Source organism: Cervus canadensis, chromosome 6 (assembly GCF_019320065.1).
Source record: "Cervus canadensis isolate Bull #8, Minnesota chromosome 6, ASM1932006v1, whole genome shotgun sequence".
Classification (NCBI taxonomy): Eukaryota; Metazoa; Chordata; class Mammalia; order Artiodactyla; family Cervidae; genus Cervus; species Cervus canadensis.
Window position 1 is genome coordinate 71,070,924 of NC_057391.1, and position 13,930 is coordinate 71,084,853.

At 37.8% G+C, this 13,930-nt stretch overlaps 1 protein-coding gene across 4 annotated transcripts in view; it reads left to right on the top strand.

The window, feature by feature from the left end:
- SYNE2 (spectrin repeat containing nuclear envelope protein 2) overlaps positions 1-13,930 on the top strand; it is a 314,324-nt gene that overhangs the window by 75,395 nt on the left and 224,999 nt on the right. For all 4 annotated transcript variants that reach the window (XM_043472258.1, XM_043472259.1, XM_043472261.1 and 1 more), the window contains exons 3-8: positions 940-1,001; positions 2,175-2,270; positions 2,380-2,457; positions 2,546-2,638; positions 7,844-8,025; positions 10,297-10,493. In XM_043472258.1, the coding sequence (XP_043328193.1) occupies positions 940-1,001; positions 2,175-2,270; positions 2,380-2,457; positions 2,546-2,638; positions 7,844-8,025; positions 10,297-10,493 (708 nt within the window). The remainder of the gene's footprint in view (positions 1-939; positions 1,002-2,174; positions 2,271-2,379; positions 2,458-2,545; positions 2,639-7,843; positions 8,026-10,296; positions 10,494-13,930) is intronic.

Genomic DNA, 13,930 nt, shown 5'->3' on the forward strand with positions numbered 1-13,930 from the left:
CTGATCTGAGTTAACACGGACCAGGATGGTTATAGTGAAGGTGGGGAGAAGTGGTCATATTCTGAATGTATTTTGAAGGTGAACCTAAGAGGATTTCCTGAGGCATTGGATATGAAGTGAGAGAGAGAGAGAGATGGCAGCGTGTGATGTAGGAGGAAGACAGAGTGTAGGGGAAGCACGGTGTTGGTGTGGGCTCTCTCTTGCCCCAGGAAGGAAGAGAAGACCCACCTCGAGTGTTCGGACCTTTCCCGGGACCCTCTGCCCGGGGAGTCAGAGCGAGAGCTGGCACTTGCTCTGTGTTTCCTCGTTGCCAAGGTCCATTCACTTCGAGTGAATCACTAACAGTCTCCACAGTGTGTGCTACCCACCGTCTTCCACGAGCGACCTGCTCCTCAGCAACAGAGGCAGGATTTGAACTCAGGTCTCTCTGACTCTAATTGCAGCTCATTTATGGTGAATTCAGTGGCAATATATTCTTCATGATAAATACTCATGATAAATGTCAAGACTAAACTGCCACAACTTTCTGAGCCTTTCGGACGTTTTCAGGTGTTCTAGGTTTATCTTAAGTTCCGAGTGCTGTTGGCTTAGACTGCAAGTCCTTTTGGATTATCAACTTCTTTTTTTTTCCCTTCTTTACAGGTCTTTGTACAACACTGTCAAGGTTATGTAGGGGCTTAATTCTTTCGTCAGTAAAAAGTGTTAAAAAACCATTGTCGCTTGCAGTTAATCTGTGGGTTTAAAAAAAGTCTCATATCAACATGTTATTTCCAAAATATTTCTTGGACAAAACCTGAATTGTAGACTAAGTTCCAAGAAAGTTTATAAGATTGTGAAACACATGCACATTCCCCGAGCGACAGACCTTTAATGCTCTGATTTGTTCAAATGGCTTCTGAGGCTTCTCATTTTCTAACTGCCATTGTCCTTTTTAAACAGCTGAACAAGAAGACACTCAGAAGAAAACCTTCACCTGCTGGATAAATTCACAGTTGGCAAAGGTGAGGAAAAACAGAGCAAATCAAGCTAAAAATATATGTGATTCCTCCTATTCTGTCCTGTTTTGGTCTCCAAAATGGCAATGGTGACAGGTAAAAGACTGAAAGAATGTGTTGAGTGTCACCTTGGTCTTTGCTATTCTGTTTTGATATAGTTGTTATTCTTTCCCAACACTAAAAGGGGGTACTTGGGCATTTCTGTTAAGGATGTTTAAAGCAGCAGCATCTGTTTTATCAAATGAAATTATAACAGGAAGTCCTATACATTGAGTGTTATGTTAGACACTGGTAAGTTCTTTAAATGTACTGACTACTCATTACATTTCATTGAATTCACAACATCCCATGATATAGATAGTGTTGTTTCTATTTAAAAAACAAGGAATGTAGGGCACAGAGACGTTGTGTGACTTCTCGAAGGTCCCACAGCTTATAAGCCATAGTGTATTAGTGTAGTGTTAGTTGCTGATGCAACCCCACGCGTGGGCTCATGAAGCCCACCAGGCTCCTCTGTCCATGGGATTCTCCAGGCAAGCCTACTGGAGGGGGTTGCCATTTCCTGCTCCAGGGTATCTTCCCAACCCAGGGATCAAATCTGAGTTTCTCGCATTGCAGGCAGATTCTTTACCATCTGAGCCACCAGGGAAGCCATGAGTGGTAGCACTGGGATGCAGACCCAGGCAGTCTGGACCTGAGACCTTGATCTTAATCTCTGTGCCTTCCTGGCTGTCAGTGATGCCAAGTGCCTGGAGTAACCTAGATACAAAAATGAATGAGCCTCTCTCACAGGCTACCCATCCTAGCCCAATGCTTGTAGTTCTAAAAAGAATAAATTCATAAACAGGTTATTTCAGAAGTATAATCTCCTCTCCAGATGGGTCACTACTGGCTGATTCTGACTATCTTGAATGCCACTTTTCTGCACAGGTTTTAAGTTCTCAGTGAAAGCTGAAAGGGTGTGTTATTGGAAATCTCCTGTGAGTTAAGTTCACTTCTTTTCTTAACATGTTTGGATGTAGAACTTTGTGTGTTTTCTATCACCCTGTTAATTAAGAAGAAAATCACTGCCGAATCTTAGCTTTTGCAAAGATCCTAAAGCACGTTTTTGAGATTCTTAATGTTACCATGTTTTTGTCCCAAACTGTTAATGATTACTTTTCTTGTGACCTTTGCTAGCACACCCCTCCCTCAGTTGTAACAGACCTGTTCACAGACATTAAAAAGGGGCATGTCCTCCTGGACCTGCTGGAAGTACTCTCAGGACAGCAATTGGTAAGTTTTTAAAAATTAAGTCGGTAAGCTTTTAAAACGACATTAAGAAGTTTTGTGGATTAAAAAAAAATCACATTTCTGAGTAATATATTTTGCTTGAATCTCATAGCCTCGAGATAAAGGATCTAATACATTCCAGTGTAGAATCAATATAGAAAATGCTCTGACATTCCTAAAAAACCAATCAGTGAGTATGAAATTCACATGAAAATTAGTTGGGGAGATTAATGCTGTGAAATATTTTATCTTTTCTAACCTGCATTTTTCTTTTCCAGATCAAGCTAATAAATATTCATGTTACTGATATCATAGAGGGAAACCCATCCATTATTCTTGGCCTCATTTGGACAATTATACTGCACTTTCATGTGAGTAGTTTGATATGAAAAATATTCCTCTTCTAATTAGCACAGTATAAAATAAGTAGCGCAAAAGTGTGACTTGATGCTAGAGCTTCTTTAGAAATGGGACCCTTTGGAAGTCTTTTCAGGTGAAAACTATATAGCCGACCTTTTGTCACTTATGTTACTCTTCAATTGAAAATTGAATACAAAATTATCATCATATACTGAAATAGCATATATGTGTCAGCCCCAGCCTGAATAGGACTTGCCATGGTAAATTTTTGTTTATTATTGTTTACTCTGGCAGAAGAGAGAATAGGAAGCTTTTGGAGGAAATTCTGGAAAATTAACCCACTAAACTTGGTAAAAATCTCCCTATTTTTGAGGTCCGTTTTCTGTTCTAATAGTCCTGCAACATCTAGTTCTGCCCCAAGACTGACTCATAACTTTTCTTTCATTCCATGAGTATTTTTGAGCACCTACTATGTGCTTGCTTTTGTGCTAGGACACTAAGAAAATAATAGCAAATCAGATGATTATAGTCCTGACTTTATGACACTTATGATTGATAAACACATGCTCTCAGGCCTGGAATTTTGAATTAGTGCATGTTTTCTGGAGCTACTTAAAAAGTTTACATGTAGGTTATCTCTACAATTACTTTAAAAATAACTTTAAAAATTATATGGAAAGCAAGTGCTTGTTTTAGGAAACATAGAAAGTAACATAACTAATTTATATAAAATTTCAAATAAAATGAGACTTTGTATCATTTCTGTATACCTATAGTTGGTACAAAATAGAGACTTTGTATCATTTGCAAAGTGAGACTTCATATCATTTCTGATTACCTATGTCTGTAGTTATAGTAGAATAATATGCATGAGGATGATGAAAACTAAATTTAGGATTTGGAGTTTTTTCCTCTGGGAAGGGAAGGAAATGGAATTGAATGCACAAAGACAGAGGCTCAAACTGTGTTTTGTTTCTTTAAAAATTATGAACTAAATGTGGTAAAATGTTAAAATTTGATAATTCATAGGCATGTTAAATATTTTTCCATACTTTTTAGGGTATTTGAAATATAAATTAAAATTTCAACATAGATAATAAAAAGAAAGTTATCTAGAATTTCACCACTCACAGATAACCACTTCAGTTAATTTGATGTACAGTCCTCATGACATAATATAGCAGGAATTAATATATATATTCGTGCATGTCTGTCTTAAACAAAATAGGATTGTGCTGTCCATATTGTTTTCAAGTTATCCTAATTATCATCTTTCTGGGTTTATATATATTATAATGGAAGCATGGTGTTCTATAGTAAAGCATAATATTTCATTAATGGACTCTCAAAATGCTCATAGTTTTTTGTGACTGTAAGCAATTCCAAAAAATTTATCCTTAAGATAAAACTTTTGCATATAATCTTAATCATTCCCATGGGCCAAATTCCTCGAAACAGCATTCTTGGTCCATAAAGTTTGCAAAATAAAAGCTTTTAAAAATTTTGTTTTAAGATTTTAAACCAATTTTTGGTAAGAGTATAGCACACACAGAGAAAAAGGTACAAATCTTCAGTGTAGAGCTTGATGAATTTTCATAAATTAAACAATCCATCCATGTAACCACCATGTAACTGAAGATAGAAAGATAGAACATGGCCAGCATGTCAGAGCCCCAGGTCTTTCTCCCAGTCTCTGTTCTCCTTCCCTAAAGATAACCACTACTTTGATCTTTATCATTGGTTAGTTTACCATTTTAAACACAATATAAAGGGAATTATAACTGAATTCTTTTGCATACACTATATAATACTCTTTTGTATCTGACTTATTTTATTTTATTTAACATCATGTCTGTGAGATTCATCCTCTTAGAGTCTTTCCTTTTCATTGCTGTGTATGAATATACCAGTGCATGAATATACTAGAACTTATTTATGATTCTGCTGTTGATGAACATTTCTTTTGTTGCTAGTTTTAAGCTGTTACAAATAAAGCTGCTAAGAACGTTCTTATATATGCCATTTGGTGCCTTTGGTGGCCTCATTTCTGTTGCATATTTATCTAGGACTATAACTGCTAGGCTGTAGGGCATATGATCTGTTTAGTAGATCAGTGCCCAACAGTTTTTCGAACTTATTCTGATTTGCACTATTATCAGTTTGAGAGTTCTTTTTTTTTTTTTTTAGTTTGAGAGTTCTTGACACCAATTCTCACTAATACTTGACATTAAAAAAAAAAAAACCAACACATTTATTTTAGTTATTCTGCTATGTGTAATGATTTATAGAAGTTTTAAAATATATTCTGGATCCAAGTCCTTTGTTGGGTATATATATAAATTGCAAATATCTTCTCTGACTCTGTGACTTGCCTTTTCAATCCTTTAATTAACAGACATTCATAATTTTAATGTAGTTCAAATTTATCAGCTGTTTTTTTTTTCCTGGTGGCTAGGACACGACTGAGCGACTTCACTTTCACTTCTCAATTTCACGCATTGGAGAAGGAAATGGCAACCCACTCCAGTGTTCTTGCCTGGAGAATCCCAGGGACGGGGGAGCCTAGTGGGCTGCCATCTATGGGGTCACACAGTCAGACACAACTGAAGCGACTTAGCAGCAGCAGCAGCAGTACTTTTTAATGTCTTTTAAAGAATTCTTTCTCATTGCTGATATCATGGAGATATTCTCTTACTTTCTAGAATAGTTCTTTCCAGTAGAACTTTCTGCAATAATGGGAATGTTCTATACCTGTACTATACAGAACAATAGATACTAGCCACCTATGGCTATTGAACACTTAAAATGTGGCTAATATGCCTGAGGAATTAAATTTAAAAATTTTAGAAATTAAGTAGTCACATGTGGCTAGTGGCTATCATATTGGACAGCACATCTCTAAGAGCTTAATTATTTCACATGTTACATTTAGATCTGCAGTCTTTCAAGAATGAATTGATTTGTCTGTACACCTGAAACTAATACAACATTGCAAATCAAATATACTTCAATACAGAGTTAAAAAGAAGAATAAATTGATTTGTGTGAATATGTTATTTAAAGCAATCAAGATTTATTTTTTTCCATATGGCTATCCAGTTGACCCAACACTAATTTTTTTTTTTCCTTGCTTTACTGAGAACTTGACTGAGTTAGGGATTACCAAGGACATTGATAAGCATTAAAAATCTTAACTTACAGAAACTGATACTTTTTGCAGGGGAATGAACAAATATCACATTTTTCCAATAATTAGGATATATAAGGAAGAAAAAATGTCCCTTTACATAGGGTCTTGAAAGATACTACACACATCTAGTATAATTACTAGGCAACTTTTAAGCAATTGTGTGCAGAATAGCTTTCTCATTTCCAGAACACTTTTTGTCTTCTGTTTGCTGTGATAGAAAGTGTCTACACTTGCTGTGCTTTTCTCTCTTTTTTTTTTCAATTGTGGGAAAATTGCTTTACAATGTGTTGGTTTCTGCTGTATGTTCATGAGTCAGTCATAAGTGCACATATAGCCCTCCTCCTTGAGCCTCCCACCCCTCTAGGTCATCACAGCACCGAGCTGAGCTCCCGTGCCACGCAGCAGCTTTCTGCAGCTGTCTGTTTTACACATGGTGGTGTATACATTGTCAGTGCTACTCTCCAGTTCATCCAACCCTCCCCTTTCTCCTGCTTCACGTGTCCCTGTGTCCAACATTAATTGAAGAGACCATCATTTTCCTACTACGCTATGGTATCACCTTCATAAATCAAGTAGTCATGTAGGTATGGCTCCATTTTCAGATTGTTCTGTCCCATCATTTATCCTTGCACCAAGTCTATACTAGATTAACTTCTTCAGCTGTATAGTCAGTCTTGATATCTGAGAGTGTGCTGTCCTACTTGTTTATTAAGATTACCTTGGCTTCTCTGCTCTTTGTATTTCCATATATTTTTTTTTATTGAGATGTAGTTGAGATATACCATTGGGTAAACTTATTGTTAATTTACACACACAACCTCCTGGAATTTTAATGAGGATTGATTAAAGTATAAAATCATTTGGAAAAAGTTGACATCTCTTAAATAATGAATCTTTTAATCCATGACTATAATATTTTCATTTTTGTTCTGTTGAAAAGATTTAAAAATTTTCATTATGATTTCTCATTTGACTGATGGGTTCTATAACAATCTATGACTTAATTTTCAAATATTTGAAGTTTATTTGTTATATCTTCACTAATTTCTAGTTTAATTTCAGCATGGTCAGAAAATATAATCTGAATTATTTCAATCCTTCAAAATTTCTATGGCCTGCTTTATGGCCCAGCATGTCAATTTTGGTAAATAGTCTATATTTACGTGAATATATTTATATAAATATACATGTACCAGGTGCCATTTTAGGTGCAAGGCAGTATGCAAACCAGATCAGGTTTGTTCATTGTGTTGGTCACACCTACTATTAATGATTATTTGGGAAATCTACAATCACTGAAAAAAAGTGTACATCTTTCAATAACACATCTGTTTCTGGATTTGTCTTTTAACATTTTCTGTAGGTATTATCATATTGCCATCCAAGAAATCTGAATCAATTTATGTGTTTCCAGCAATGTATGAATATTCATCACTGACTGTTATCTTTAAAAATTTTTTGCCTGCATTACAAGTGAAAACAGTGTCCTCTTGCTGTACACATTTAGATTTCTGAAATGATCAGTGAGGTTATTTTTTGTTTACTTAAGAGCAGTTTTTTTCCCCTCTTGAAATTTAACATCTCCATGTGTTTGATTACTTTTTCCTGTATGTGTATTTGTTTTTTAATGGTTTATAACCAAGGATGCATTTTAATTGACCCAGTCTCTCCAGGAATTTTCTTGACTAGCTCAATTAAGCTCAGTTGAGTTTTGATTGACATATGTTGAGCACCAGTGAAGTGCTCTATAAGCATGGTTGTCAGGGGGGTGAATAGATGCCTGCCCTCAGTGTGGAACACCGTGCCTGAGTGAGGGCAGGGGTGACAGAAGTCCACTGAAAGAAAACCAAAGTGTACCCAAGATGCCAAATGCCATTGTTCAGGGACTTGTGCAGTGCTCATTTTACCACAAGTAAACTGTTACTGTTAAGTGATACTTTTTAGGCCTTGTTTTGGCTGAAGGTTTTGTCTCAATGCTGCTAACTTATGATTCTGTACATGTTAACAATTATTATGTCTTCCTTAGATTGAGGAGCTTGCCCGGACTCTTCCTGGCAATTACAGTCAGCCTTCCCTGGACAGTGTGAGCGCAGTTGACTCCTCTCCTACCTCAAGTCCTCCAGCTAAGAAATGCTCCAAAGTCCAAGAAAGGTGGCGGATGTCTGCAAAGAAGGCTCTTCTCCAGTGGGCTCAGGATCAGTGTGCCTCGTAAGTAGCTTGCTGTGACCAGAGGAGACACACAGGACATCTGTACCCATCGACACAACCTTACTGACCTCCAGGTCTGAAAATCTGGCCAAATAGGTGTAACAGCTACCTGAAAACTTCCCTCTCATAAGAAGAAAATGCTCACTCTCTCCCTCCTTCTCACATTGAATTTTTCACTTGTAGGTGTTTGTGAGCTCAGCCGCTCTTGGTTTTAAAGACCAGAAGGTGGTGTCACCTGAGTAACTTACCTCACTCCCATTCCCACGTGTAGGTGGCCCTTTATGCTATACAAATAAAGTAATCTTCAAATATCCTTTTCTTCAGGCACAATTCCCTTATGCATCTGGAAGGTGGGTTTAGATTTTATGCTAGGAGTTCTTTAAAAGTCAAGACTGTTTTAGTTGACTGTGTATTCTCTTAATTTTAGCCTTATATGTGTTCACGGTATAGTTGGCAATAAAGTTAGGAAGGACTTATGGTTGAGAATGTCAGGGGTAGGAAGAGGATTTCCTTTATCTGAGGTGATCATAGAGTGCCTTTCTGAGGAGACCTTTGAGCTGAGACCTGAAGAGATAGCTTTAGGCATATGAAGATTAGGGAGAAAGAGTGTCCAGGCAGAAGGATTAAAAGGGCTATTGAAAAAAAAAGGGGGGGCTATCGAGAAACAGGAATGAGGCTGGTGTTGCTATGTTTTGGAAGGTGGAGATACTGAAAAATATCCTCTGAACTGAAAAGGAACTTTTAAGACTGAAGAACGAAGTGGGCAACTCCATAAAGTGCAATTATGAAGTTTATTGTGGGTCACTTACAGGAAGGATCAGGCAGACAGGGATCCAGAGGCACTCCATGCCTCCAAAAGGGGTAAAGGGGGATTTAAAGGGGCCAAAGCTAAAAAACAGAATCAGTTACGAAGGGAGAGGTATGTCTGCACCAACAGGAACCAGGGGTTTTTTCCTCTCCCTGGGGGTCTTGATCATTAACCATCTGTGTCAGCAAAAGGCATTCTTCCAGTTTTCATATCAGATGAAGGCAAGAGAAAAAGTTGATGGGGAACTTATCTAGCTTGGGCACATTCCTCATGAGCAGGCCAAGCCTGGTCATGCAGAGAGAAGAGGGGGTGGGACTGCAGGCCTAAGCTGGAGCTGACAAAGTGGAGTCAGTGTGGTCCAGCCACACTGCAGCGTTGTAAGAAAGGAGAGATAGAAAGGCGAGAGAGGTCAGGAGGAGCCAAAGCTTGTAAGGCCTTGTGGGCCAGAGTGAGCGATGTTATTCTAAATATAATACAACCTATGATGTTTTTTTCAAGTAATTTTTTATTGTGATAAAATATCCATAACAAAATTTACCACTTTAACAATTTTTTAAGGGTGCAGTTCAGTGACATTAAGTACATTCACAGTTGTGTAACCATCACTGCTAACTGTCTGCAGAACTTTTTTCATCTTACGAAACTAAAGCTCTGTAATTGTTTAACATCTCTCAACCCCGCTTCCCTTCAGCGTCTGGCCACCAGAGGTCTACTTTCTTTATCAATGAATTCCATTCTGCAAGGTACCTTATATGAGTGGAATCATGTAGTAGTTTTCCTTTTGTGACTGGCTTATTTCATTCAGCATCATATCCTTCAGTTTTATCCATGTTATAGCATATGCCAGAATTTCATTACTTTTTGGACTAAATATTTCATTGTACAAACATGCTACATTTTGTTTATCCATTCATTCATAATCGGTTCTAAGCAGAGGAGTGACAAAGGCAGTCGTCTATCCAGTGAACTATTGACCATTGACTTGGCACAAAATATTGTTTAATTTTTTCCAATGAGAAATAAAATTATTTCTTCCAGTGAAAAGAACTTTATGATTCGTAGAGATCCAAACTTAGTCAAGCCAACAGATTGTTGAATGAAGAGCATTAAACTTGAGTATCACTGTCATGTGAAGGACTTTTAAAGACAGATTTCAGGCCCACTTCCAGAGTATGATTCAGGTAAACCTGGGGTTGGGCCTCAGAATTTCTACCTATGGTCCAAGTGATGCCATTACTGTTGAGCCAGGGGCCACACTTTGAGAACCAATATTTTGTAGTGTCATGAGCCTCATCAAACTTGGCATTTTACTTTAATTTGACCTCATGATTAAAATAAAATACTTTTCTAGGTTGACTGACATCATTTGACTTGCTGAAATTTAAGTCCTGATGAATAGAGTGGAGGTACTTTGATATAGTCTTTTAAATAGTATTTTTAATGTTTTTATTCTTTTGTGATAGGTATGAATCTGTCAATGTGACAGATTTTAAGTCAAGCTGGAGAAATGGGATGGCTTTTCTGGCTGTCATTCATGCCTTGAGACCAGACTTGATTGACATGAAGAGCGTGAAGCATAGATCCAACAGAGACAATCTGAAAGAGGCCTTCAGAATTGCAGAACAAGAATTAAAAATCCCTAAAATGCTGGAACCAGAAGGTAAAGAAGCTTCTTTCTTGTTGAAACAATGTCCAGTGTGAAGAGGATTTGAAAATTGTATCCACATATGAGCAAACATAACAGCATGATATTAAGTCCTGGGGGGTTTAACTTTAAACTCTTTATTAAATTTCATGAAATTAAGAATTCCTACCAATTACTTAAATTTAGTACTTGCAGGGATGATGTCATAGCTGAAAGCAAATGATGCTGTTTTGCAGAATAATGTGAGTCTTTGTCTTAATTTTCTTTTATTGTGTTCTGTATTATGTCCTCCTTGATTTGATAATTCTTTTCTAAAATTTCTCAAGTAAGATATTACTCTGAGTTGTCTAGGTGGCTCTAGATGGTAAAGAGTCTGCCTGCAATGCTAAAAACCAGGGTTCAGTCCCTGGGCTGGGAAGATCCCCTGGAGAAGGGCATGGCAACCCACTCCAGTATTCTTGTCTGGAGAATTCCGTGGACAGCGGAACCTGGTGGGCTACAGTCCATGGGATCACAAAGCGTCAGAGATGACTGAGTGACTGACACTTTTTTTTTTGACTGACACTTTTCACTTGAGTTGTCTATTGTCTCTGTACCTCCCTTTTCCTATTCCCTCCCCCTAATTAAAGCTGGGCCTCTGTGAGGACAGAAACTACTTTCTCTGTTTCTTCCTCTGTGGCTGGCCCAGCTTTGCCATTGACTGTGCTCAGTTTTGTTGGATTGTTAACAACAGTAGCAAAATCCTAAATACTGGCTATATTCAGAGAGATAACTATCAGGTTATATTTAACTTCATGAAATTAAGATTTAAAAAATTCAGTTCTGGAAAAGCACTGTACTTTGGATTGTACTGTTTCCTAATGTGCATCCTAAGTTGCTTCTGTCGTGTCTGACTGTTTGCGGCCCTATGGACGTAGCCCGCCAGGCTCCTCTGTCCATGGGATTCTCCAGGCAAAAATACTGGAGTGGATTGCCATGCCCTCCTCCAGGGGATCTTCTTGACCTAGGGATCAAACCTTATGTCTCCTGCATTGGCAGGAGGATTCTTTCCCACTAGCGCCACCTGGGAAGCCCCTTCATAATGTACCCAAAGCTTATTTATTTATTTATTAAAACAAATAAACAAAATACCAGTAAGGTCATAAAAACGGCATGTGGTGAAAGTTACAATGAACTAACAGGTCAAGAGGTACAAATTCTAGTCTCGGCCCAACAACAGGGTATGTAGGTCAGTGTTTAATATTAGGTTCTCTGAAACAGGTGTGTAGGGGTGTGTGTGTGCGTGTGTATGTATATATATACACATACACATGTCTAAAGGATGTGTAGCACAGTTTATAAATAAAAACATATGATGCACTTTATTAGAACTTTCATATAGCCCCCAGATGCCTTTGTTGATTTTTTGCCAAACTCTTATATCCATCTGTAGCCAACCTCTGGTTGCAGTTGCTGAACCGGTATAGTTCTGACATCAGTGTGGGTGGATAATCCTTTGCATTAATGAGTAAGTGGAACAGCAAAGAGGCATGTCAGAGCTTCACTTGTTCTTCAGTGATGTGAATGACTTTTTTGCTGAAAGAATACTGGAAGAATTTGAGTTTTATTCTAGTCACAGTTTGACAGCTATAGACAGGACATACTTTTAAGATTAATCTGCATTATTAACAATTTCTCCCTCTCTTTCTTAGCACCCAGAAAGTGTTAGTCTCTCAATCGTGTCTAACTCTTTGTGATCCCATGGACTGTAGCCTACCAGGCTTCACTGTCCATGGAATTCTCCAGGCAAGAATACTGGAGTGGGTAGCCATTCCCTTTTCCAGGGGATCTTCCCAACCTAGGGATTGAACTTGAGTCTCTTTCATTGCAGGCAGGTTCTTTACCATCTGAGTTATCAGGGTAGCCCTCTTAGCACTCAAGGAAACAGCAAATCAAGCCCTCATTTGCTGATTTTCTGTGGTATAAATCTTGCTACCCATGTGAAGTCACTGAACACATTGGGAAAAGATGCACAGTAGTATATCATTGTATATTATTTCTATCTTACAGATACTATAAGCATAGCCCCAGGAGTGTGGATAAGTAAAACGCAAAGAAATAGTTGAGTACTGATGAGTTTTGAGTATTTATTACCCTTGTTTTTATATAATTTATGTAATTGTACATTTATATAATTTAATTTTTAATGCTGACTGTTTAACAACTGACTTATGAAACTGATGAAAATATAATGATCAGCTCTCTCAAGCTGGTATAAGCACATCACTGACTGAGTTGACTATGGCTTTGTCACTTAACCTTTCTGGTTTTAAATAGCCCTATTAGGATATATTCACATACCATATGGTGTACCCATTTGACTCTACAATTGAATGGTTTTTAGTATATTCACAAAATTTTGCAACCATCATTACAATCAAATTTAGAACATTTTCAGCACCCCCTAAATAAACCCAGGCAGCCCATTAGTAGTCACTCGCCATTTCCGTAACCTCCCAACCCTGCCAACCATGCCAACCATGCCCCACCCCCCACTCATAGCCCTAGGCAACCACTAATCTAGTTTCTGTCTCTGTAGATTTGCCAGTTCTGGAAATTTCATATGAATGGAATAATACAAATACCTGGCCTTTTGTGACTGGCTTTCTATATTTTATTTTGCTGACAAAGCAAGAGAATTTTGGGGGGAAGTTTGCCTGGGTGGGGAGCAGCGGGGTAAGGAACCCAGAACTGCTCTGTGACTGATTTCTTTAAATTAGCATAATGTTCAAAGTTCACCCATAGTATGTCACAACATTTATTGGTACTTCATTTCCTTTTTACTTTTTGATATACTTTATTTTTAGGAACAGTTTTAGATATACAGGAAAATTGAGAAGATAGTACAATAAGTTCCTGTATGCCCCACACCCTGTTTTCCCTATTGTGAATATCTTAGTACAGTACACTAGTTACAATTAATGAGTCAATATTGTTATGTTATAATAAAGGCAGTACTCTATTCACCTTTTCTTAGTTTTCCCCCAATGCCCTTTTTCTCTTCAGGATACTGTCAGAATACATTACATCTAGTCATCATATCTCCTTGAGCTCCTCTTGACTGTGATGATTTCTCAGACCCATTTTTGTTTTGGTTTTGATAACTTGATAGTTTTGAGGATTACTGGCCAGGTATTTTGCTGGATGCCTCTCTGCTGGAATTTGTCTTATGCTTCTTCTCAGGCTGTCAGCTCAACAGCACTGTTGATGTTGACCTTGATCTCCTGCCTGAGGTAGTATTTGTGAGTTTTCTCCACTGTCAAGTTACTCTTTGTTTCCCCCATCCCATACTCTCCTCTCTGGAGGGAAATCACTAGGCACAGCCCACACTCAGGAGAGTTATGCTCACTCTCCTTGAGGGCAGGTTGGCTACATAAATTATTTGGAATTCTGCACAGGAGATTTGCCTATTC